Source organism: Puntigrus tetrazona, chromosome 6 (genome assembly GCF_018831695.1).
Source record: "Puntigrus tetrazona isolate hp1 chromosome 6, ASM1883169v1, whole genome shotgun sequence".
In the NCBI taxonomy this organism is placed as follows: Eukaryota; Metazoa; Chordata; class Actinopteri; order Cypriniformes; family Cyprinidae; genus Puntigrus; species Puntigrus tetrazona.
Window position 1 is genome coordinate 14,495,461 of NC_056704.1, and position 27,899 is coordinate 14,523,359.

General features: G+C 36.2%; 1 protein-coding gene across 1 annotated transcript; it reads left to right on the forward strand.

Moving 5' to 3' along the window:
• Positions 1-6: 6 nt before the first annotated feature.
• On the forward strand, positions 7-27,856 carry jak1 (Janus kinase 1). The gene is made up of 24 exons (XM_043240965.1): positions 7-244; positions 6,371-6,576; positions 8,030-8,153; positions 10,332-10,485; positions 10,818-10,981; positions 11,275-11,623; positions 11,739-11,915; positions 12,118-12,275; positions 12,994-13,108; positions 14,015-14,213; positions 17,541-17,650; positions 18,283-18,432; positions 18,705-18,792; positions 19,751-19,878; positions 20,602-20,737; positions 21,677-21,828; positions 21,923-22,073; positions 22,598-22,686; positions 22,778-22,970; positions 23,070-23,194; positions 23,897-24,069; positions 24,222-24,339; positions 25,544-25,654; positions 26,770-27,856. Exons 2-24 carry the CDS (start codon positions 6,378-6,380, stop codon positions 26,869-26,871), a joined length of 3,465 nt encoding a protein of 1,154 aa, XP_043096900.1. The 5' UTR covers positions 7-244; positions 6,371-6,377; the 3' UTR covers positions 26,872-27,856.
• The last annotated feature ends 43 nt before the right edge of the window (positions 27,857-27,899 follow it).

The following is a 27,899-nucleotide window of genomic DNA, read 5'->3' on the forward strand; positions in this document are numbered from 1 at the left end:
CTATTTTCGGGAATGTGGTCGACGCTTGACAGGAAAGATTAGTTGGTCGTGAAGACTTAACCACGGGCTGTACCACTGTGAAGTGAAGTTTGTTTTGAAAATAAATCTCGTGGGATAAACCTTATATTACCGGAGAGCATTTTGGAGTTAAATAACGAGCGCTTTACATCAACAAATTACCGAGAGGAAGTGTTCAAACGTCCGTAATGATCGAAATTAAACGGAAGTAGCTTTGCCTGGCGAGGTAAGGACGAGGGCCGTAACTCTTTACATCCTGACTATATGTACTGGAGTCTTTCTCTACGGCTGCCTTTTTTGATCTTTTCGTGTGCGATGTTAGTAAATATCTAGTTGTTAGACGTTTCGTTGTCAGTTAGTTGTCAGTTTAATATGTCGATTAAAGTATACAAGAAGTAACTCATCTGGGTCTATAGTGTAGAATCAGTCATCACTGGACTTAAATTGTAGATGTGATTGTCGTTACCTGCAAACCGTTGCTTTTAATCTGATGATACCTGATTCTGGATGTTTTAGAGGCTGCTACATGGCTGTAAAATAATGAAAACTTACGTTTTTATAAAGCACACTAGCTCCTGGTTAAACGAAAAATCACTTATGGAAAAATCATTAGCTTTGTTTTTGTGTGTGTTATTGTTGCCGACTGGCTTAATATTTACGTTTTCTTCATATCTTTTCCATTCTTTGACTGTACAGCAGTTAAATGGTTAAACTTGTTGCTGCTGTGACTGCAGTTTTGTCGATAGAAACGTGAACGCTTGTACACTGTTAGCACAAACTGTATATTTGCCGAACAAAAGTGTTTGGGCTTGCGTTATATTTGATGCGCCTTGCAGAGATCGACCGAGGTTGATTATTTATTCTTTTTTTTTTTTTATGCCCATAACTGATATGCTTATTCCTGAGTTTCACAATGAATAAATAAATGCACAGTATACTAGAATTACAAACAAATAATGTATAATTTTGAAAAATTAATAACAATATAGGTGTTATTACATTTATGCAAAGTTGTTCTCGTTTTTTTTTCTTTTGGACAGCTAAAAAAGTGATAACTTGGATGGTGATTAAAAGCTTTCTCTCTCTCTCTCTCTCTCTCTCTCTCTCTCTCTCTCTCTCTCTCTCTCTCTCTCTCTCTGTGTGTGTGTGTGTATATATATATATATATATATATATATATATATATATATATATATATATATATATATATATATATATACACATATATGAGTATGATGAGTGCCCGAACAAATTACACAAATTAAATATGTTTAAAATGATTGTAGAACTGGATGATGGCTACTTATCAAAGATCAAAAGCAAAGCTATTCAATTCTAGTTGTCTTGACTTTACATTACTTTTTTTTTTTTTTTAAAGAGAAGTTTAAAAAAAAAAAAAAAAAAAAATGAGGTAAACATTTCCAAGTAAAAGCAGCACCACAACAATACAATGTTTTTACAATGATTACACCATCCGGACAATTTGATACTAGTAGAATGATCAAACATGGGAAAAAGTGACTCTGCGAGAGATCTTCAGTTCCTATATAGAGGATCTAGTGGGGAACTCCTTTTAAATAACAGTACTAACCAATCTTTTTCAAAAAGATAGAAAACAGTTACGTTTCCCACCTGCAGGGCTTGCATTGGTAGGAAAGCCTATTTCAATTACAGCACTATACTGACTTATGATTTCATAACGTCAGCCCTTAAGATTCTGCGTCAGCTTCATATTAATTAATCAATAAAACTTTGTCAGAAGACATTTATTTTAAGAGGACTATTGATCACTCTAAAGCTCTCGTCATGATGTTGGTTAAATAGTCTTGACAAGAGTCTCTTTAGGATATGACTGGTGTCTGCACAGAACTGCCCAAATAAAAAAGGAAAAAGAAAAAGTGAAAGCAGATTGTGAAGTGGGTTTAGTCATATTAAACTGAGGGCAAAGAGAAATGGCGAGGTCTTACCGTATTCTTTGTGTGGCTATTGCTGAACATTGCAAATGGAGTTTCCCTTTAGAATAGTACGTGTTACACAGTGTGGTGTTCTGAAACGGGTCATGTTACTGTGGACTAATGAGGCCTGCATGACAATAGTAACTGCAGAATGTTTTGAAATATGACAAAAAAGGTATTTAAGTTGCCAGAGGCACTTTTTGGGAATGAATATGACACAGTCAAGTCACATTATGCCTCCATACGTGTCAAAACAGAACAGAAAGATATCAAGCTCTTGTTTTAGTTGCAGAAGAGAATGTTTATATATATATAAAAAAAATACAGAACAGTTAAATGCTAATGGTCAAATAAGATTCTTGTTTTTTTTTGAAGGGTAATGACTGCTTTGTAAGAATGATATGACAAATTTGACTGTCTACAGTTGTGGAAATGATGTGTTTATTGATAGATATATTTCATTAAGTCATACCTGATATAATGATTGACATATTTGAGAACATTTAAGAAAAGTTTAACAGTTTATTTGTTCCTCTTTCTGCTATGCAGTTATTATACAGAAAAATAACGCAGAAACGGTGTGAATTTGATCGCATAAATTTAAAGACATTAGCCTACAGGTTATTACAGGATCAAGTAAAATAACATAACTGAAGTCTAGAATAAAAGTAATGTGCACTGTAAAAACATAAAAAAAATTAAGAAGAAGGCAACCAGCTTTAGTAGATTTTTTAGTTTTCTCAACTTTTTGTTGTATGAACTGAAAACAAAGCTTCAATCAGGTTTCAGATTTCTCAATTTTCGATTTTTTCACTGTGAATATGATATAGATATGGTAACCTTTAACTGTAGATATAGAAGGGTCTCCATGACAAAGCTGACTAAACTGTCCATGAAAAAAAAACTTACCTCTCTTTTAGGTTCATTTGAAACGTTTCATTGTGCTATTATGATAAAACAGTTAGAGCTGGTTCCCGCACCTACACACATTTGACATTTATACTCAAGCGAGTGTTAACCATGGTTTTTATCAGAGAGCAACACGTCAACACCTCAGGAAGTGAGGCCACTGTCAAGTAAACAGAAGAATGGCATTGTGAATTCTACCGAAGCAGGTGGAGACCGCTTGCAGGAGAATAGCAAACTTCAACTTTATCCCTTCTCTAAAGTTCCCAAGATGAATTAGGACGGCATCTTAGAAATGAGAAGGCAAACAGGCACGATTCACAGTAATCTACAAAAGCAGAACTTCTCATAAAATGCAAGTAAAACATTAAAAAGGAACTAAATGGTAACAAACATGTGGAAAGTTTGCTAAGTTTGGTCATTTTACAGACTGTTTAGGGGGTCAGTAGTGGTTATGTTATATAAGTTGACATATCAGCCAAAACTAAGTTTGGCTTAAAGGCATGGCTTCAGTGAGAGACTGTTGGATGTTTATTGAAGTGCAAACCCTGGGTAGAAGTAAGGGTCTTAAGGAGGTACTTGACCTTTCTAAAATTTTCTCCAAAAAACTATTAGATATTTAATTTCCTCTTCATGTTTAATATTAGGGTTTGTATTTTCTGTTTCACTATTTTCAATTGGAAAGTATTGAAAACAAGTAATTGATTAGATTTAATAATAAGTAATTAATTAATTATTAGAATAGTGGAAATGAAATTAAATAGACCTGGTTTATGCCTGTATTAAAAAACAGTTGCAGATCACTCAATACTAGGAACTGATTTGGGACTAAATGATGGCTAAAAAATAATATTTCTCATCAATTAAAGAAAAATAAAAACAAAAATGTATCGTACCAAAACCTTTAACTTTTTTACGCATGGATAATTTTAAAATGTCTGGGTTTCTCAGCAAAGTTGTCATAATTTGGTTAACTTCAAGAGCAGTGAATGCAAGAAATGTATTTTTTTTTTTTTTTTTTTGCTCAAATAACAAAAGAAAGACTCCATGGTGTTTTCATGACTTCCAAAAAAAGAAAAGGAAAAAATGAAGAGAGACTGATAGCAGCAGTCAGAAGAGACTCACCATAGATACTGCATTAAATGTCACTTTAGCGTTAACTAGTTTTTTTGGTAATTTGATGCAAATGTGATGCATTTAATTTTTTTTTTGTTTTAAATGGATTTTTTTTTAAACTAACAATCAAAGCTAACCCATTATGCCAGCACTATTACAGTGAATACAGTTGTGATACAACATGCATACGTACACACACACACACAGAGAATAATTATTTATTCCTGTAATGCTCAAAGTAATCATATGCGAAATTTACCCTATCAGTACTTTTTGCTCAGACCGTGAGGTGATGAATGTTGATTGAATTTAAGATCTAATTATAATAATAGTTCATAAATCCAAACCAATATTCTCAGTTTGTTCAGCTTCTTGAATTCGCTAAAGCCACTTTAAAGACAAATGCGGTCATTAATGGGTTCCAATTAGATTTCTTTTTCAGCACAGTTTGTTTTTGCGTTCATTCAGCTCAGGAAACTCCTTTCACATGCCAGCAGGGATCTTGGCATCTAAACACAAATTGATCCACAGGCTCTGAAGGGAGATCCACTGAGTCAAAACCATCTGATTCAGATGCGAACTGCGTTCATCTCGCCCATCCTCATGCTTGCCGTAAGATGGGGGGTTGAATTAAATAGCTTCTTGTGAGGGCGCCTATTGAGAGGACATCGAGCATGTTGTACTTTCATTGATTAACAGCAATACCATGGTTAATGTAAGTCAGGGCTGTAGCTTGGTTTTGTTTTGGTGAACAGTATATTCAAAGAATATTCAAATTGTGATGTTATAACACATTACATGACATATTGCATATTAGAATATTCAAATTGTGAAATATTATAATGTGGACTAGATTTTATTAGCCCTGGGATCATATTAACAACAGCTCATTAAAAAACACACAGGCACATCTCATTGGTTTCAGTGTGCTCAAAAAAGAGCAACATGCTGTTTTCTCTCTGCCCCTGTTTCTCTTCTTCAATCATACTTACCTGTGTTGGTATACTGATGTTACTCACTTGTGTGTGATCATCTGTTGTTGTCTACTGCCAATTACAATGATGCTACTTTCTAAAGTATGTACTGGCTGACTGACAGATGGCTGCTTTCAAATGATCACATGCATATTTAAGCTACTTGAATGATAAAATGGGCACCTTGCTCAGAATGCTTGTCTCAGTGAGCTGTTAATGTATACTAACAGCCCACTAAAAGAGATACTTCTGAAGGGAAACGATTACTGTTTCCACAAAAGTATTACTCAGTACAACTGCTTTTTAACATTGATAATAATAAGAAACGTTTGATTCATCATCTTAGCGCGCTGAGGACTGGAGTAATGTGACACTGAGGGTGCTGAAAATTCAGCTTTGCCATCATTACATTTTAAAATAGAAAATGGTTATTTAAAATGGTATTAATATTACTGTTCAGCTGTATTTTTGATCAAATAAATGCAGTCTTGGTAAGCATAAGTGACTTGTATGAGTGTAACTGATTGTTTATTTGAAAGTGCTTAAACTATTTTTACTAAAAAAATACTTCTATTAAGTGAAATAAGTAATTTAATACAAATAAATTAAAGGAATAGTTCACCCAAAAATAAAAATTAACTCAGATTTTACTCACTCCAAAGCCATCCTAGATGTGTATGACTTTCGTCTTTCAGATGAATACAGTCAGAGCTTGTTAATGCAGGTGGGTAGCGGCCATTATTTTGATTCTCTGTAAATTGGTTATATCCGCAAGTACTTCAGGGGCTTATTTGATGATTTCCGACTCAACAGATGACGTAAATCACAGGACATGCGATAACCCCCTGAAGGCGTACAGGTTAGTTTTACGTCACAGTACTTGCGGATTTATCCAATTCACAGAGCTTCAAAATAATGGCCGCTATCCACCTGCATTACCAAGCTTGGAAAAGCCAGGATAAATCAAAAAAAAAAAAAAAAAAAAAAAAGATGTGTTCATCTGAATGAAAAAAGTAATTTACACCTAGTATGGCTTCTGGGTGAATAAAATATAGGGTAATTTTCACTTTTGGGTGAACTATTCCTTTAAGGTATCACAATAATTTTGATTCAGTTGCTTTAATTTATTCCTTATTTATCCGTATTTTTTTTATTACGTGAGTATTAATAGTTTTTGTTGTACTACTGAAAACCATGAAATTTTATTATCGTTGACACTAAAATTATTATTACTTCGACTGACTTATTACTCAAAAACATCAACGTGAAAATGTATGGTTCATTCATATATGATGTTATAAAAGTGACCTTTTGGAATTTCACTAGCAGTAAACCGTTGCTCATGAAACCATTTACCCACAGTTTATCAATAAATCTCTGTTACCTCTGTTTATCCTGCAGTGTCTGGATGCCAGAACTAGCAGTCATGGAGCTGGGCAGGCAACTGTGTGGGAAGATGAAAAAGCAGAGGAAGGCAGAGATGACCGTTCCGTCTGTAATGAAAGGACTGGAAATCCACTTCTACCTGCCTGACACACACCAGCTCGAGTACTTCAAAGACTGCCACACTGCGGAAGACCTCTGCGTGGAGGCCGCTAAGAGATGCCGTAAGTGTTTGGCCAGCCACCTATTTAGAGCGCTAAAGCATTGCACCCTCTGATGCATTTCTGAGGACATAGTGTGTGGTCATGATGGTATGTTTTTTTAGCAGTGATGCATCATTTCATCATAACTATTTGGATGGAAATAGTTGTCAAAGCAAAGTTTGAGCTACAGTTATTAACACAGAGCGTCTGTGATTTCATGTGCACCTTTATTAGTGTACTATTTCTGTTTAGTTTTTTTTTTCATCAGGATTAAGTGTGCTTTAGAAAGGACACTGCACTAAAAAATAGGGTTTTTACAGCTCAAAATCAATACAAGCATAAAAAGGGACATTTTTTTCATGCATTCGGTTTCGTATTTTGATTGTGCGATTGAGGAATGGGGCTTTTGTACCATCAGCATTTCAAAGAACACAAAAGAGGAACTTAAAGGGTTTTTACTGTTGGTATCATCATGTGACATGGGTGGATTATGACAAGACATTGACTTTAGTATGAGAAACACTGTGACCGTCCTGTCCGCCCCTTTCCATCTCCCAATGGAATGCCATATTGGTCTATTTGGCTCTTGATCAATATTCAGCCACAAAATGGCTGCTGGGTTTAAATGTCACATCCATAATTTCCTCAAAGTTACGGCCAAGGACAAAAGCTGGCTTGGACAGTGAAAGAAGAAAGGGAAGTTTATATTAGACAAGAAAGCAGCTGCTAGAGAGGAACTACGATGGTGTTTGTTTCACACAGTTTTTTTTTCACACTCAGTAGTTAGCCATTGGTTTTACTTAAAAAGGTTATGTATTTAGTACTCCTTTTCTTTTTTTACTAGTCCAGCTGAATATGACGGTAACCATGTCAAAATTGTGGGTTCAACTCCCAGGGAGCAAATGTATTTCTAGAATTCTGTAAGTAAATAGTTAAATCTGAAATAAAAATAAATGCATATTTATATTAACATTTATATGTTAGCCTTATGTTTTGTAAATTAGTTTCATTCTCACTTTGTCGTTGTTTTGTTCATACTTCTTGCTTTGTATGTTATATTATTTTGAAAAAATAAAATAAAATAAAATAGTAAAAAATGAATAAACAAAAAAACCTAATAAAGGTAAAGCAGACACGTTAAAAAATAACTAATTAAAACAAAATGGCAAATTCACACTTGCTCAAGCTTTGTGATCTGTAGCTTTAGCACGAATGTACGGTATCTTTTTTTTTTTTTTTTTTTTTGAATAGGAGAAACCTTTGACCCACTTTTGTTTCATGTTCCTGTAAAGATTTATCAAATTCTTTTGCTTGGTAAACACTTCTTATAAACAGCAATTAGTATTTCCACAACCAGTATTTCCTCTTAAGCATCATCTGACGAGGTTATTTGCTGTTGAGCGCTATGAGATTGGCAGGTATAAAAATAACCGTTTGCATCAGGCTCTAATTGTGAATGTTTTTTTTTCCCCAGACATCTCACCTTTGTGTCACAACTTGTTTGCATTGTATGAAGAGAGCCAGGATCTTTGGTATGCTCCCAATCATGTGTTCAAGATCACAGAGGAGACCAGCATCAAGCTTCATTATCGTATGAGGTGAGTGGGCACAACTGAATGCTGCTGCCCATACCCACATACCCACATACCCACACAAGATATTTAAGTTTACCAAAAAAAAAAAAAATTCAAATGGGTCATGAATTTTGAAATAATAGTGCTTATAATAATGAAATAATAATGCTTTTAAGTTTCAGCTAATTATTTGTGTGTTAAGAAACGCAAGCAATTGTAGTTTTTATGTAGCATCATTGTTGCGTTACATTTAAAGCACATCTATCATTAAATTGCTTTTCAAAAACCCTATTAAAAAATTCCAGTAATGGCTTACATCATTCTAATTCTCTAGCAAGTTTATTGTCTAAAAGCTGTTAAACTATTTAAAGATATATATATATATATATATATATATATATATATATATATATATATATATATATATATATATATATATATATATATAAATAAAGATTTTTGGCATTGTGTGCCATTATTTTAATCATGATTATGAAAATTGTCACGATTAGTGTAATAAGAAGAGGCATTATGTTATATTGTTATGTCTTATAATAATAGTAATATATTATTAGTAAGATATAATAAATAATGAGATAAAATTGAATGCTTTTTAAAATAAAAAGGTAACCTGTACATTTATTGATTGGTTATTGATTTGGGCTATTTTTTGATGTTAGTGTTCTAGTAAAGGAAAATGTCTTTGATATTTGAAGTTACCAATATAAACACGTCTTGATGCCTGCTCCCCCCCATTAACATACACGTTATACAACACATGGAACAATTAATCACTAAAAGGGGACTTAAAGGAAAAAAAATTATATTAGGAACATTTTTCTCACTCTTTGTGCAAACTATTGGGAGCTGATGTTTGATATAGACAGTGAAGAAGGTTCCAGACTTTATAGCTGAATGAAGGAAAATAATAATGCAACTGAAACAAACAAGCAAAGATGACGCACAGGTATATTCAAGCAAAAGACACCGTGGCTTAGTTCTGGGAAACACAAAACCTACATTGCTCATGTATAGAGAAGGATTAAAACAACCTTCTGCATCTGTTTTCAGGCTCTCTCCTGTTCTGAAAGCTTCTGGCACTTGTGTTTTGGTGCTCAGTCCAATCCACTTTTTAAAAACTTTTTTTTTTTTTTAAAAATCATTTACCACACCTTCAATATCAGCCAATACTATTTAGCTTGATGCTAAAAATTTTAAATGCTAAAAATGCATATGGACAGTATAGAGCCCCGCTGAACACCTTTTACAAATCCGTTACAGTCCCCTTTTAGGTCAAAATAAAAATAAATAAAAGAATAAAAGAAAATACTTAAAGAATCAAATCCCTTGACATGGTTTCAGGCTGATCTTATTAGGAAAGACATTTCATTTTCATTTTAATAAAATGTAAATTTTGCAAAGTACAACATAGGATCCCCTGAATTTCCCCTTTTCACCAGTGAAACTAAGATAAGAGTCAATTACTGTATACAAAGCGAGTGGTGGGTTCAGAATCGCTGTCTCGCTGTGTGAAGCTTAACTGTTGTGCACACAAACAGATTATGGTCAACCTTTGTGCACCCTCTCTTCCTCTGTGGCATACAGCACACTTTTCTCACTCATGCTGCTTCCTGTTTACAATGAGCTCTCATTCGCGTGGCAGTGGGGAGGTGTAGTTGTTCTTTTCTCTACTGATTGTTGACACATGATTTGCTAATGCATGTAGCTTGTGCACCTTATTTACCATATGTTCGTATATTTACATAATGTAAGCCTTTGTTGTTATCCTTTATGTAATGCTCTGTATGTTTTTGTAAGCTATCACCTGCTGTCATCATGATTTTCTGGCCACATTCATAATCAAGACACATTTGTGCGCGCGCACACACACACACACACACACACACACACACACACACACACACACACACACACACACACACACACACACAGTTATTAAGGTAGTTGGTAAGTTTAGGTATTGGGTAGGACTGGAGATGTGCAATAAGGTCAGGTAGAATAAGGCATTAATATGTGCTTAATTAGCAACTAATATGTGTAACCCTAAAAATAAAATGTTACAGAAAGTTGAAATTGGTTTAGTTTTCATACTTGCATATTAAAAAACCCTGGTTCATAAAGGCATGTGTAGATGAAAAACATCATGAATCCTTTAACAGCTGATTTTACTTGTTTTCACAGGTTTTATTTCACAAACTGGCATGGCACTAGTGAGACAGAATCTCCAGTTTGGAGACACTCACTTTGCAAGCAGAAAGGGGTTTTGGTCTCTCAGAAGGGCCCTGAGGGGACACCTTTACTAGATGCTGCGTCTCTTGACTACCTGTTTGCACAGGTGAGTACAGGAAACACCTGAGGTATCGCTTACATGGTTGTTCATGTCACTATGACAACTTTAAACAAAAGTAATATCGCCTGTTTTTCATTACCGGAGCTTTGTAGTTTGATTATTCAAATACTCTCATGTTGTATCTGTTGTTATCATCTTGGCTGTTTTTCTTTGAAGTCTGATATGTATTTAAATGTTTTTTTTTAATGCTATTTATTCAAACATCTCTGGGACTGATATGAACACTTGTGTGTTGTGTGTGTGTGTGAGAGAGAGAGAGATCAGGTTATTTTTTTTGCTTGACACATACTACACACAGTTTTGTTTTTATGTTTTAGGGCCAGTATGACTTTCTGAGGGGACTTGCTCCAGTGCGTGCTCCCCAGAGTGAGATAGAGCTTCATGAGATAGAGAACGAGTGTTTAGGAATGGCTGTTTTGGCCATTACCCATCATGCCAAGAGCAATAATTTGCCCTTATCAGGAGCTGGAGCTGAGACCAGGTGACCCGTACAGTCCTCTTTATACAACGCATCTGCAAAATGATTGTAGCTGATAATATTTAAATGGCACTTCCAACTATTAACATCTTTTATTACATATCTCTTTGGAGTACTTGATTTTTGATTGGTCAGTTACAGCATTCCGAGGTCAGTTGTATTTTTAATGCTGACACTGACCAATCAGATTCAAGTATCCTAGAGAGACGGTTTATTAAATACTGGAATTGGTGTATGTGCTGATCATATTGGTTTTCTGCCTTTTTTTAATTCAGTGCTCTTCTTTATCTCCGTAGCTACAAGCGTTTCATTCCGGACAGTCTGAACCGGAACATTAAGCAGCGCAACTTCCTCACACGCATACGCATCAACAACGTTTTCAGAAATTTCCTCAACGAGTTCAATAGCAAGACCATCCAGGACAGCAACATAACCCTCTATGACCTGAAGGTCAAGTATCTCTCCACTCTTGAAACACTTACCCAGGGTCTGGGTCGGGAAACTGTTGAGCCCAAGAGCCTGAAAGTATCAGCTGAGAGCGAGGGATCTCCGGCCCACACTCTTCCTTTAGGGGATGACGGACTGGGATATGAAGTGCATGTGTCCGGAACCACTGGGATCTCCTGGAGGAGAAAGACCGTACCAGTGAGTTTAGTGCTTTTTTTTTTTTAAATATTACAAATTTATCAGCAATCCTGGATTTTATGTCATTGATTGTTTCAATTCTGTTATTGTTTTGTCTCGTATCCTTTTTGAATAGAATCTTCTGATAGTGAAAGACAAAACCAAATCTAGAAAGAACAAGGCTGACAACAAGCAGAAGAATGACAAAAGGAAAGCCAACGGATGGACACTTTTCTCTGACTTCTACGAAATCACCCACATCGTCATTAAGGAGTCTTGTGTGACCATTTACAGACAGGATAATAAAACCATGGTAATTTTGTAGTTTCAATATCTGCTACACTGTGTCCTAACCAGGTACAATTTGATTTCAGCGCAAGCATTCGTTCATAATATGATACAGTCATAACCAATCAGAGAATATTTGAATTCATGTGTATTAAAAAAATTCATTTAAGTAGATACAAAGGCATACAAAGGTATTCTTTTTTTTTTTTTTTTTTTTTCTTTCACAGGAGTTGGACATGTTTTATCGTGACGCAGCTTTGTCCTTTGCTGCACTGGTTGATGGTTACTTCAGATTGACTGTAGACGCTCATCATTACCTGTGCACTGAAGTCGCACCCTCATCAGTGGTCCAGAATTTAGAAAATGGCTGTCATGGACCTATCTGGTATGACTACATTAGCATGCTTTAGTTATAGATATCAAGGATCACACAGACACTTTGAGGCGTTTTATAGTTCAAAAGTTCAGGGTCAATAAGTTTTTTTTTTGTGAAAGAAATTAATTCTTGATGCAAGGATGCAATAATTTGATCAGTAGTGACTTTTTTATGTCACAAAGAAAAGTCTTTCAATAAATGCTCTTTTTTTTAACTCTCTGTTCGGCAAATGTGTAAATGCTGCTTTGTCATAAGGCCCAGAATAACAATACTCACACATTGTTAATATGACTATAATAATTAAATATATGTATGTTTATTTCTGTGACCATGGTAATGCGCACCAGCTTAGAATCTATTTGTCAAGATAGTAAAGATTTTACAAGTATTAGACTTTCAAGAATGTGCTTGTGTAAGGCATGTAGCAAGTAGCAAAGGAATTACATAATATGAATAATGGATCAAAAAACAAGAAGAATTCAGTGGCAGTAAGAAATGTAATACTGATCGACAAAGCAAGCATTTAGTTAGGTTTATTTATTTAAAAAAAGTGGTTAATATATAATCTTGACTAACACAACCAACCAACAATTAAGTTAATGAAATGGATTTGGTCAAAATTAGATTCGATGGCGCTTTGTGTTGTGTTTGAACACCTTGTACTTATGGTGCAGCTGTCTTCAGGAAAGTAATTTTGCGAATAGTTCTGACTGTTGTTTCTTTACAGCACAGAGTATGCAATTCATAAACTTCGACAGGAGGGAAATGAAGAAGGAACCTTCGTCCTGCGCTGGAGCTGCACAGATTATAACTACATCATCATGACTGTTGTCTGCATTGAGGTACACACACATACTGACACCAAACACAGGTTGGCTTAGTTTAATTTGTACAGTTGGGATACACATTTTTGTGAAATCAGTACACTGGGAACTGAAACCCTTTGTCTCGATTGTCTTGCTTTGACTGGACAGGTCTTGAATAGGGCAGATTTCCTTGTGGTATTATTTGCAGGAAATCAAGAAGATCTGGTTCTTTTTGTTCATTCTCTCCCTGACCATGACACGTGTTCATGTGATATATAACACTGATTTTCTGTCAAATATTGCAACATCGCGTTTTGGCAGCAAATCAGTGTGAAAATGTTTTTTAGAAGTTAGCCATGAATTACAGTTGGGATCTTGCTTCAGTGTAGCTTGTGGAATATTTTTCTTTTGTTCCGGATCAGACGAAGACAATGCACCCATTTTCAGATTTTCTTGGCAGTTATTATTTAATGTGAGAACTGTATTACACTGTATAAGTAGCTGTATAACCACATTGTTACACATGCTGGATCAGAGACTGATGCTTCCTTGCGTTTCTTTTTTGTGACAACTCCCTTGTTCAGCATACTATACAAATAGAATTGAGTTGATTTAACTGAGCTGAACTATACAGATCAACAGAAAGTATACAAGTTTGTTAAATACATATATGCAGGACTAACAAATGCATGTTAGGTTTTCTGTATATTAAATGTTAAACAGCAAATTTTGTACAAATGTAGATAGTCGCCATCAAACACCACACTGCCAACCAAAAGCAAACTTACTTTATCTTAAGGGAGATCGGTTTACAACCACTCAGCATTTGTTTAACAAATCCTGTTCTCTCCCTTTGCTATTCTTCTCATGCACCATTTCTCTGTGCTTTTACTTTTGTGCTTAATCTTTCTGTCACTCATGTATTTCTTCTCTCTCTTTTAGATGGACATATGTGAATCCAGACCTGTTCCACAGTATAAGAACTTCCAAATTGAAACTAGTCCTCAAGGTTACAGACTGTATGGGACAGAGACATTTAGGCCCTCTCTGAAGGAGCTTTTGGAGCACCTACAGGGCCAGAACCTGCGCACAGAAAACCTGCGCTTCCAGCTGCGTCGCTGCTGCCCACCACAACCCAGAGGTACCGGCACTCGTTCTGTTCAATCGGTCATGTGATAGAGGTGGTGCAGTATCATATACAGATACAGACACAGATAATCCATATAATCCATCTCAGTCAAACATCCATCCATCCAAATCAAAAATCTTCATCTTTCTGTCTATCCATACAGTCTGGCCATCCATCATAACTTAAGGTCTATCTAGCCATCCTTCCATCAGTCTATCAGTCCATCCATCCCAAACCCTTCAGGCATTGATTTGCCTGTTTCTCTATTCGTCCATCTTAAATGCGTCATATATTGACCCTTCTATCCATAAATCTGTTATTCGATCTCACACACCTCATACAATGATCTCCTCAGACACTTCATATTTTTATCTCTTCACTTTTCTCTAGTCCATGCCCCACTAACCAGTCCATTTACTCATCCATCAATTCAGTCAGCCATTCATCTGATGTTGAAATTCATTTGATCGTCAGTTTTACTGACTACATTTTTTTTGAGATTCCATTCTTATTATTTGTGGTCTGAAGATAAACTGAATCTGTATCCTGTGTTTTACTTTTATTTAAAGTCAATTTAATTCGCAGCCTATACAGATGGCCTGGGATTTCCACTAGAAAAAGCCCCTAACATTCTCTCTGTAGAGCCATTGATAGATTGCAGTCCTAGCACATTGACTTAAGTGAATAGTCATGTCTTATACTGAAACTGAAATCAGAAGTCATTGCTTTGCCAAGTTTACAAGTTGCCTCTGGCTGAATTGTCAGGATTTTCCAGTGTTCAATGTGAACTGGTGCCCGATGAATGGATCTCTGTTTTCTTGATTGGGATCTGTTAAATTGTCATCAGTTATGAGGATGTTGAAAATTTCGGTGTGGTGTGTGAAATACACAATTAAAATCCGCAGATGACATATTTGCTAGCCTTTTATGGTCACCCAAAATTTGTACTTTCTTGTACATCTGTTGAAATACCAGCCAATGCCACCAACCATAATTGGCTGACACATAATAACTGACATTAAGTAAACTGTAATATGATAAGCTTTGAAGACCTGGTATGATGCTATAACAGGAAAAGATATACCTTAATGGAGTAATTGATTTGACAGTCTTTTATGTTTTGGAGCTGAATATTCTTTGTAACTTGTAAAATTATTAAGTTTACCATTTTATCTTTCATAAATGCATGCTTTAGATAGTGAGTAATAATGAACTTAACAAATGCAATGTAGGGGAAAAATTCCCCATGATCTTACATTTCTACGAATAAGTGCACAAATATGTCAGGTGTTAATTTTTCGTAGCAATTACTTATGACTCAACACTTTCTAATGTGTTCTGATATAAGTGAGAGATATTGATAGATTTGTGAGTGTTACTTGTGTATTTGTAAGTTTGATAACGATACTTAGACAATATTTTGTGGCGAGTGAGGAGGAAACAAATTGTTAAAGTCTTTACTTTAGTTTTCTTTACACAATAAAGTGTAAAGTGTTCTCATATATTCGTAAAATTAGTTGATAGTAATGGTGAGTAATTAATAACAGAATATTTATTTTCGGGGTGCACTATCTAAGTCACTGTTGATGAGTGAATCATTGCAGTTGAACCAAATCATTCAAAAGGTTGGTTGATTCATCAGGAAAGAAACGCTGTCATGTTACCCAGAGACGCAAAGCAGTGCTGTGGCTGTTTTTAAATAATTTTAGTTGTCAAAATATAGCAGAAACAGTCAATATGGTGTCTAAAGCATAAGTATTATTCTTTAAATGTAAATATTACCCTATAAATATTAACTTCTTGTTTACTGAACTGTTGTACATGTAATCTGTCACGTTTGTAATCATGCAGGTTTTTGGAGGGAAAAGATGGCACTCCGCATGAGATATTGATTAACTGCATGAAGTAATATAGAGAGATACATTTTCTGCCGAGATGTCTTGAATTTTGCAATTATTTTTAATGCGTTTTATGAATCATTGACTGAATCAAACTGAATCATTTAGTAAAAGGTCATGCTTGTTAAACTCTCATTAATCTAACCATCACATCGTGTATGTGTGCACCCTGTAGGTGTGTTTTGTTTGTTTTTTGCGATATACTCGATAATGACAAATTGCACATCATTGAAACAACAAGATTTCAATATTATCACAGATAATATATATATATTGCACACCCCTAGTTCAAGCACAATACAGGTTTTATGGGTGACTTTTTGAATTGTGCAAACCAGACTTGCTAAGTATTCCAACTGCCAAATTTTCCACACTGTATACATTATGGATTAACAATAATCTTTAAGTGGTTCAAGCCGAAAGAGGAATTAACCTTTTTATGTAATACTTTGTTAGTGTCACTGTGCTCCCTAGAGATGGCAAATATCAGCCTGCGCATACATGCAGTCATATCCTCGTATGACCTCGGGCAGCTGTGCATCTGGCAGCTAATAGTTGTGCAGTCTCATATTTCAGACAACCGAGACAGGATCAGATCCTTTATCCAGTTAAACCTCAGTTGGATCCCCAGCCTGACCGAGTTAAGTGTTCCTAAGAGAGTGTGACAGATGTCTGTGTAATGCAGGGGAAAAAAAGGGTCCAAATGTAACTTTATTTTCCAATTTCAAATCAAGGTTAAAATGTTTTTGGAAAAATTGAGATATAATCAGTTTTTGGGGATTTATTGGTATACTAATACACGAGGTACTAAATATCTTCTTTCTGTGAGTGCTCTGTAAGTTACTCAACAGCTCTGTAATAATGCGAACCAAACATCAGGAATGTTATGATTGTGAGAAGCCATGTTATTGCACATTAGAGATTGTATAAGGGCTTGTTTACATCTGCTTCATGCTGAGGCATCAGTGACAGGCAGGAAATGTAGTAAATGTGGGTTTCCGTTGTTCACATCTCTTGATCTCTTTACCCTACTTGCACTCCTAAAACAGAGCACTGTAGGTCTGTATTCAGATGATGTCAGCGAGTAGTCAAAAGACCAGCTGATGCTGCAAAATGAACATCACAGTGCGTACACACACACACACACACACACACACACACTCTTACATAAACCCAAATTACATTTAACATACCTGCAAACATGGACCCGTACACACGCTCATTGTTTTGATGTAGCAAGTGAAGTGTTTTGTTGAACCTCGCACTGTCACTGCGCAGCTTCCTCTTCCATGTTCTTTGTTTAGGTGGGGGTTGTTAAACGCTATCTGCAAGCCAACACGTGTAGATGTATTGAAAATAAACATTCCTGGATTATCGAACCGGAGGCTAAACTTTGTATATGGTGCCCACGAATCACAACAGATTTTCTTCTGTCTTTCAGAAATTTCCAACCTGTTAGTGATGACCAGAGACCGAGAGCCCGCCCCACAGAGACAACCACAAGTCAGCCAGCTGAGTTTCCACCGCATCCTTAAGGAGGAGATTGTGCAGGTAATATTTTCATGGATTTTAAACTAAACATGCTGTCGACTTTTTGCATGGCATGTTTTTAAGAAATAAAATTAAATACAGAAATGTAAAAAAAAAAATCCATTGTACACTGTACAAGTTGCAAAACTCCTGAAAATATAAAATAAAAATATCAACTTTTCAACAAGAAATCAGCATATTACAATAATTTTTGAAGGATATAATAAAGGATGGCTGCTGCCAATATAATAAAACAGGGCTGCTGCTTTTCGTGACAGAATTAAATACCATTTTTTAATATATTAATTTCAAAAACGTATTTCAAATTGTGAAAATGTTTTCGCAATAGAACAGCTTTACTGTTTCTTTGCTTAAATAAAGGCAGCCTTGGTAAGCAAATGATACAGATTTCCAAAATCACTTTCCAACCCCAGATACTTGTATTTTGTTTTCTGTGTAGTGGTTTTTTTTTTTTTTTTTCATTTGAATCACTCACTTCATTACATCAGAAAGGATCAGGTTCTTACTATCCAAAATGCTCTTTTTACTACATAAACTATGAGTAACATATGAGTGTACTGTGAAGGGTTTGTTAAATGACTACCTACTTGCTCATGTGTTTTCCTTGCCTTTACATTGCGGTTTTTATTCAGGGTGAGCATTTGGGCCGGGGCACGAGGACCAACATCTATGCTGGTGTTCTGAAGCTGAAGAGTGAGGATGACGATGACATGGGGGGATACTCACAGGAGGTGAAGGTGGTCTTGAAAGTGTTGGGCTCTGGACATCGAGATATCTCTCTGGTAAGACTAAATGAAGTTTAGCAAACAAGATTATTGATTTGAGCTGTTGTAACGTTACCATCTCCTGACGGTCTTCGTCATTTGAAAGTTGCTTTGGATAAAAGCCCATGCTTAATGAATAAATGGAAACCTAATTGTGGTCATTTTCAACTGTAATGAACCATGAAGGGGTTTGAATTGAATTTTCCACATTATCTCAACTTCCAGATATTCATCAGTGCGGTTACTTTTTAAATCGTTAAAAGTATGTCTTTCTCGGGCCTCCTTCTCAGGCTTTCTTTGAGACAGCGAGCATGATGCGCCAGATCTCTCATAAACACATCGCCCTGCTATACGGAGTGTGTGTTCGCCACCAGGAGAGTAAGTACCCCACTCTTACTTGTCTTTAGTGTGTATCTAGTTTGGCCTTCAACCTTCCACATTTATTGCTTCATCTAATGATATTGACCGTAAATGGATGGAATACCTGACATGACTTTAAAAATCTGAACAAGTTTGAATGTTGATTTTTGCAGACTTAAGTAAATTGTTATAAAAACACTACCAGACTACCAAATTTGTTTTGTATATTATAGCCTTAAGTAATAAACATCTGTTTCCAGACACAAATCCAGACACAAATCTTAAAGACAAGGTCTTAAAACTTAGTATTTTTGGTTTCTTTTATTTTGTTCTGTTGTGGTTCTGCATGACAAGTACGAGAAATGGATTATTCTTTTTTTTTTTATTTCACTCATTGAATTGTAACCAGCAATCATAGTCACTGGTGCAAAAGTAATTTATTTATTTACAAAGAGAACATGGACACTGTCGTTGTCCGAGTGAGCGTGAAGATCTGGCACACTGGCTGTGTTATATTTCCAAAAGAAAAAACAAAAACATTTCCTTGTTGCTAGAAAATCACAGATAAATCAAATACTAAATCATTGGTTTGTCAGGAATGTGGTGTTTAAAAGAAAATTTATTACCATATTATCTACGTGGCTCGAATTTTTTTGCTTTATGCTTCTTTGGCGTGCAGATGTTTCATAAATGCTATTTTTGTGTGGAGGAAGCTGCAAACAAACGCAAAGCTCCTTTCGATTGTTAAACAAAGCCTGTAGGTTATGTATTTAACAGCCAATCACACTTCCTGGTTCACCAATGCTTTAAATGCTTTGAGGATAACTGCCTATGTGCACGCAATGGGTGTGTCGGTGTGTTTGCAAAGAAGAATTTGCATGTGCCAAGAGGAACCGTGTTTGTGTGTCAGAGAGAAAGAGAATTTGATAACTGTGCACATTTGCATAACATATCATGTGCCCCTCTCTGTCTGTAGATATCATGGTGGAGGAGTTTGTTCAGTATGGGCCCCTGGATCTGTTCATGCGCAGACAGAGCATACCTCTCAGCACCGCTTGGAAGTTCCAGGTTGCCAAACAGTTGGCTAGTGCCCTCAGTTATCTGGTAAAGAAACAAACAAATGACACAAATGCACAAATTATTATTAATCTTAAGGCAGGACACTACAGGCAAAAAGTTTTTTTTTAATGCACTAGTGGAAAGAAAACATGCAAAGCACACTTCACAAGACATATATGTTAACAAAATAAAAACCCTCATTCAGTGTTTTTTGCTAATTAGTGCTTATAAAGTTAAAAATAGCTGGACGCAGATGAGACCGGAAGCTATACCAATAGAATTTACAAATGGCTGCGCCCCTTTTTTACGTGAGGAAAAAAGGTGGATATACACTTACCTTTTATTGAAAAACTTTCTAATAAACATGTTAAATTAGTTTTGTATGGTACAAGTGAACTCAAAAAAGTATAAAATACACTGCTGTTCAAACGTTTTTGGTCAGCACCATTTTTTTAAATATTACTCTTTGATCTAGATTGATCAAATGTGATAGTAATCACATTTATAATTTTACAAAAAAAAATTAATTTTGAAATTTCTGTTGAAGAATCATTTAATCAAAGAATCAATTGCATCATGTTTTCTCGAGCTGAAAATTCAGCGTTGCCACAGCTGGAATAATATATACTTGCAAAATAGTTTTAAAGGAGAAAACTAGAAAAATGTGATGATTAATTATGGTCATAGTTTTTTAAGCAATGTAGTGTAGCATATCAATAAAAGCTGTTGTAAAATGTGAATAATGCAAGTGCTGTGTGAATCCTGTAGGAGGACAAGAAGCTGGTTCATGGATATGTGTGCAGTAAGAACATTCTGGTGGCTCGAGATGGTCTGGATGGAGAGGGAGGACCCTTCATCAAGCTGAGTGACCCTGGCATACCCATTACTGTCCTTAGCAGAGAAGGTGAGAGGTTCCTTATGACCACGTGTTAACACACTATAAACATTCACACAGGTATTGTTATATATATATCTTAATAACACATTATCAAGGAATTTGTATAGGCTTTCATAACTTTTAAACAACACCTCTTATGTGAACATAATGCAACTATTATATGTAATCTTATTAATTCTGTATGTAATGTCTAGAAGATCTTAATCTGAAAGATTTTATGTAGTTATTATTTTTTAAGTTGAACATGGTGTTAAAATGAGATACAATAAACAAATATTCTATACATTTTGATAAATCATTTAAATAAATGAATTAATATTCATTTAATTATATTACTGCCAACACGAGGTTGAGAGATTTTTGTACCATATATGCACTTATTGTATATGAAACGTTATATGGGTAAAATGTCAACTATTATCAAGTGTCTATCCAGGATAAATGCATGAGTCAGTGTGGTGTATCTAATAGTTGAGGTCTATTGGACTGTGAAAATGGACTGCTCGGAAAAGATAACTGACAGGAATTTTTTGGCTGACATCCAGCTCAGATCCCTGAAGCACTTTTATAAACCAGAAAAGCTCTTTGTTTGCTGTGTGCCAGGGACTGTTACAGGAAAGACTGGTTGTGTGTTTTTTTTGGGGTGGTGGTGTGGGTGTTCGAGAGAGAGAGAGAGAGGGGAATGAAAGGGGCACAGAGAGGGACTGAGTTAAGCCGAGAGATCAGGTGTTAGTTGAAATGCCTTTTTAAAAGGCATAAAGATGATTGTTGACACTACAGTGTGTGTTTGAATGAGGAATTGGCTGCGGGAACCCCCTAAAATGAGGAATATTTACCAGATAAAATCCAGCTTGGTGTTTTAAGTGTTTTAAGTTACATTATTCAATAAAAGTTTAGTCTAGAATATTGGTCGTGTGTGACATTATGGTTTGTGTGTTTCTTCAGAGTGTGTGGACAGGATTCCTTGGATTGCTCCCGAGTGTGTACAGGACACGGCTAATCTGAGCGTAGCAGCAGATAAGTGGGGCTTTGGGACGACTCTGTGGGAGATCTGTTACAACGGAGAGATACCTCTCAAAGACAAAAAGCTTACAGAGGTAACAGCATACAGCATACAGCGTTAAACACGTCCATCGGTAAGCATGGTCTTTTCTGTGCTGATAAGTGCCTTTTTGTCATCTCTCTGAGCAGAAGGAGAGGTTTTACACAGCGCAGTGTCAGTTGGCTACACCTGACTGTGAGGAGCTGGCCAAACTCATGACCCACTGTATGACCTACGACCCTCGCCAGAGACTCTTCTTCAGGGCCATCGTCAGAGACATTGACATGGTGGAGAAACAGAGTAAGGAAAACGAATAAGCAGAAACGGCTTATAAAGATAAACACTAGATTAGTTATTAAAAATGTATCAAAATCATGGATTTATTTCTTTCCTTATTTTTCATACTGACCTCTTGTGGTTAGTACCAAGTGCTACATTCATCTTGCTAAGCATGCTAAACATGTTTTACCCCTGAAGTCTGTTTTTAGTGTTTGTTAAGGTTTCTTATTGTACAAAAGATTGGGGTCAGTATGTTTTTTTTGTTTTGTTTTGTTTTGTTTTTTCTAAAGAGATATTGCGAGAGATAAAGACACATGAAACATATTAAAGACATAAACAGATTATAATGCCACAAAAGTCATTATAAATTTTGAATGGTAATGTAGAACAGCTATAGTTATTTGTACTCTACTTCAGAGTTTTACAGTAAAGTGCTTGCTACCGTGCAAGAGATAAGTTCAAGACTTCTCTTTTTGACTCTTGTGTGTATTGTTGTTGTTTATTCAGTTTTCTATTAAAAGTCATCTTTAATATGTTCTCTCTAGATCCTTCCATTCAGCCTGTTCCCATACTAGAGGTGGACCCTACAGTGTTTGAGAAGAGGTTCCTCAAAAAGATCAGAGATCTCGGAGAGGTATTTTCTGTGTGTTTGTGTGTGTTGTGTTCTCAAATTCATCAAGAACAAACTGCTGGTTGGACTGAAGTGCATCCTTGTGTTTTTTCAGGGTCATTTTGGAAAGGTGGAGTTGTGCAGGTATGATCCGCGGGGAGATCGGACCGGAGAGTTGGTGGCTGTGAAATCATTAAAACCGGAGAACCGAGAAGAGCAGAGCAGTAACCTGTGGCGTGAGATTTACATCCTGAGGGAACTTTACCACGAGAACATTGTCAAATATAAGGGCATCTGCCATGAAGAAGGTAAACCACAAATCTGAACATCATAAATAATATAGCACTGTAAAGACTTGTGGTCCTAAATGCACGAGTTGGTTGAGTAAATCTTGTTTTTGTTTTAAGGTGGGAGATCCATTAAGCTCATCATGGAGTTCTTGCCGGCAGGCAGTCTGAAGGAATACCTCCCTAGAAACAAAGCTCACATAGGCCTTAAAACCCTGCTCAACTATGCTGTACAGATCTGCCAGGTAACATAGTGGTTCATTATGCTTCAGAGTTATAATAATCACAAACAGACGAGCACACAAGAACAAAAAAGTACCTTATTCAATCTTGTGCTTTAGTATAAGAAAATGGCACAACAGATGAAACAAGACTGTACTTATATTAAAGTAAAATAGCCAGATTATAAATGTAATTTGTAGTAATGCAGTGAGTGACATAGTAAGTAATATGGAAATACACTGTAGTACAATAAAAAATAGAGGTAGATAGTGTGTAATTTGCTGCAGATTCAATTGAAAATTCATTTGTTAAAGCTGAGTTTTCAGTAGCCATTACTCTAGTCTTTAGTATCACCTGATCTTTCTGAAATCATTATAATATGCTGATTTTACACTCAAGAAACAAAAAAAGGAAAAAAAAAAAGCAGCATTCATTTAAAACCAAAATATCCTTGCCAAATAAAAGTATTAATTTCTCATAATGCATATGGCGATACTAAATGATATATTCGTTTATCCATTTTGTGAACAGTTGCTTTCCGCATTGCTTTTATTTGCTTTTTCTTGTTTGTTGTCCTCATGGCCCTGTACTCAAGAGACCAACAAAAACAACAGCTGCTTCCAGTGATCCTTTGTGGTTCCTGAGCTCACGTGTTCGGTTTAAAACACGACCCTGCCCTGTAACATTATGCTCACCCTTACCGCTTTCTGACCTCTTAACTCCAGGGCATGGACTACCTGGGCTCTCGCAACTACATTCACAGAGACCTGGCAGCCCGCAATGTTCTGGTGGAGAACGAAAACACGGTGAAGATAGGAGACTTCGGCCTGACTAAAAGCATTAAGGATAATGAGGGCTATTACACTGTGAAAGATGATCTGGACAGTCCGGTGTTCTGGTAAGAATCTCTCATTAGTGGCCTCGCAATGACCAAATACATTAATTTAGATTACATTAAATCTAATATGAACCATGCGTTGGTGATGTCATGTGTCCATTATTGCATGTAATTGTGAAATTCCCTGTGGGAAATCCTCTTCTTTTGCTCAGGTATGCTCCAGAGTGCCTGATCCACTGCAAATTCTACAAGGCGTCTGACGTCTGGTCTTTTGGAGTGACCATGTATGAGCTGCTCACATACTGTGATACCTCATGCAGCCCGATGTCGGTAAGTGACCGGTCAGACGTGTTTAGCCCTGTCCCAAAAGCCTTAAGCTACTGCATACTTGCAATTCAAGTCCCAACTTGGGTGACGCTAATTGCAAACTCACCATCGGAAACCTGAAATGATAAAATATGATGGCCATCACCTGTTAAGGCAACTTAATTTAACATCTTGATTTTTTTCCGATTGGGTATTAAACAAACAGTGATGTTTTTAGTATCCCTGAGACAGCATTATGGAATACGGTAGTATAGTATTGTTTTTACATTTTCTGCTTTCGGGATCAGTTTAGTTCATGTTTTACTAATTTTGCCGCGGGTTTGTCGTTTAGTTTTTTGTGGTTTTTAAATGCATCTATAAAGTTGGTTTAGTTATTTTAGTAAGATTTATGAATGTAACGATATTTCAGTTAAAATGTATTTTTATTTGAAGTAATGAAAATGTTTATGTTTTTAGTTTAGTAGCTAGAGTAAACCTGGTGTCAAATAAAATGGTTTATCATAATAACAGCAGCGCTTAAAAGTTTATTAAGTGCTTATTCAAAGTGCTGTGAACAAAAATAAAAAAAAATAGTAATGATTAAAGGAAAAATAAAAAAGTAAAAAAATAAATAATTTAAAGTGATACATTAAAAGAAATATGAGAAGGAAAAAACAGCCCAGGAGGATTAAAATAATACCACAAAATACAACAGCTGCACTTAGCACAGATTCCTGTAATTATTTTTATGCAAATGTGTTATGTAAATATTTCCTTTTATGTAAGTATTTTACTTTTGATTGCATTTCTAATTCAGCGTTTGATTATAAGCAGCAGGAGGGTAATAAAGATTTTTTGCGAAGCACTTGTTAGAAAGATGTTCATTTCTGTAGGCTGAAAGAAGCCCTTGTTTGGGAGGTGCTGACGAGTCTGTGTCTCTGAGAACATGGCAGATGGTGCCAGTCTGTGCCCACAGTGGCAGATGTCTTACCCAACGGCTGCGGTAGACGTCTGCACACCAACTCCCATTTTATTTCTGTGTGCCGCTTTTGGAGCAAACCTTATTATTGAGGGATTTGTCCGGTTTTCACATTGTACACAATGCAGAAGCACCACGTAATGCTTCCTCACCCTCTGAAAGCACTAGAGGAGACGTGGATGAGCGTTTAATACCTCAGCGCTTAATTGTAAATCAGGCCAGTGACCCGGCTTTTCTCCTCCCCCACAGGTGTTCCTTAAGATGATTGGTCCGACACATGGCCAGATGACTGTTACACGATTGGTCAAAGTCCTGGAGGAGGGAAAGAGACTTCCAAAACCAGATGGCTGCTCAGACAGGGTAATACATAGCTTTACTAAAACAAAAAAGTGTGTATTTATAAACCTTTTGAGGTCACTAAGAGATTTTGCTAACGCTTCGTTTTAGTTGCGTATTAGCATGCGTATTACCCTAATATTAGCCATTTATTAGTAGTAATTAAGCACATATTAATGCCTTATTTTACCTCCCTAATCATACTCGATACCTAAACATAACAACTACCTTACTGTTAATAACTAATAAGCAGCAAATTAAGAATTTATTGAGGTAAAAATCGTAGTTTATAGTGCTTTCTGAGATTTAAATGTTTTTTTTAAAGGATATTACATTTATTAAAAGTTATAGCAAATACATTTAAAATGTATAAAAATGTTTAAAAAGCAGCACCACTGTTTTAAACACTGTTAATAAGGGTTTTTAAGCAGCAAAAGAGCATACTAGAATGATTTCTGAGGGTCATGTGGCGCTGATGACTTATCATTTCATTTTTAAATGTGAAAACCGATATTTTTAATTGTAGTGCTTCACAGTTTTACCGTTTTTTTTCTGAGCTCATCTCAAAAACAAAGCAAAAAAAATAATGAAGATTTTAAGTAATGATAGAGATTTCGAAGGAACTCGGGTCTCTACCCACACATGCAGCAGAAGTCTAAGGAGCAACCGTTACCTAAAAGCTGATGTCAAGGTGTTTTTAACCGTCAAGACCGTTTTACAAACTGTCAAACTTCTCAATTGCTGCTGGTAACCGTCATTGTGCCGGACGTGGGAAGAGATCTTTTATCTTTGCGCAAACACAATTTTAAATTTAATGTATTTACATAAACTACGTGTGCTTTTTTTTTTGTAAAGTATACATTTTATATGTATGTAAATTGCTTGCTTTTAACGCACATTTAAGTTAATATTTGTATTTTTTCATGTCCGTCGTTAAATTGACATTGGTGTACATGTCTTTGCTTCATTGAACCCCTTTTTTTAAAGGTTTTAAATTCTGCCATAGTATATCTCCTGCTTTATGAATTTCAGAATCGCACCTTTTCTTTTCCGATCGCTCGGGGTCAGATGATTAAACGGCAGGCGAGAGCTGCGCTCCGGGGCTTCGTGTCTGATTGTAATCTCTCATGTTTTGACAGTTGTACAGTCTGATGAGGAGATGCTGGGAGGCGACACCTGAAAAACGGATCGACTTCAAAAGCCTGATTGCCGATTTTCAGCAGATGATCGATAATCAGTAACTATGGAAATAAGTCCCAGAAAAACAAAACCCCCCACATCCCATGGAAGAGAAAAAAAAAAAAAAAAAAAGTATAACGGTGCAGTGTAGCACTTTGTCAATATACTCTCCTTCCCTCACGTTAGGACCTCATAGGTAAACGGCAGACCTTTTGAAATAGCCAAAAAGAAACCGCTAGAACCACTGAAGCAGACAGTAGATGCTGTCCGGCCTCTCTCTCTCTCTCTCTCTCTCTCTCTCTCTCTCTCTCTGAATATGCAAATATGTAACTGCCAGTCTCGAGTCGTTCATTTTTCCTCCTCAAGTTCCGATGCAGCTAGACTTGGTGCAAAAAAAAGTTGATTTCTGACTCGTGAAACTTTCAGCTTCATACTGTGCCTCGGCAGCCATCGTGATGCATGTGCGAGCAACCCGTATTTTCCCGAGGTGCATTACAGCATGGATTGTGCCCATCGTCGTGAGACATACGCAAAGAGCGCCGTTCTTTGGAAGCCGAGGAGCGTGTCGGAATGTACATGTGTGGGCGACGGTTTAGAGCTTTGATGAGCGAATGTCGAGCGGATTGCGCCTTCTCTTGAGACTATCGACGTGTAAAGTACAATAAGACAGCTGTCCTCCTTGGAAAATTCCAACCGTGCTGGATTGCCGGAGAACTTTTGAAACAGCATGCGCCGGTCAAGATGCACTATGCTGCCACATTCTCATATAACTGTACTTCCTCTCTAAGCTTCACATTTGCCAAGGAAAAAACTGAAGAGGATGATTCTGAGAACATGGGTTAAATGAGATGCCTGATACGGGCACTAGGGGGCAGCAGAGCTTATGAAATATCGAGAGAAAAAAAAAAAGATTTTATGATGTGCAAATTATATTCCAGACTTGTTAACTTTCAGAAACTGAATTAACCGCGTCAGAAAAAGACCCTAGTATTTTATCTGTTCCTTTTTTTTTATCAAAAATTAAAAAGTGATTAACAAAAACGCAAACCCTTCTATCTGAAATATTTTGTCATTGCCTATAAGGTAGATG

Coding starts and splice junctions, on each gene's coding strand:
- jak1 (XM_043240965.1), top strand. CDS start 6,378: ATGCCAGAACTAGCAGTCATGGAGCTGGGCAGGCAACTGTGTGGGAAG. Junction 19,879..20,601: donor CTAGTGCCCTCAGTTATCTG/GTAAAGAAACAA, acceptor TGAATCCTGTAG/GAGGACAAGAAGCTGGTTCA. Junction 20,738..21,676: donor TACTGTCCTTAGCAGAGAAG/GTGAGAGGTTCC, acceptor GTGTTTCTTCAG/AGTGTGTGGACAGGATTCCT.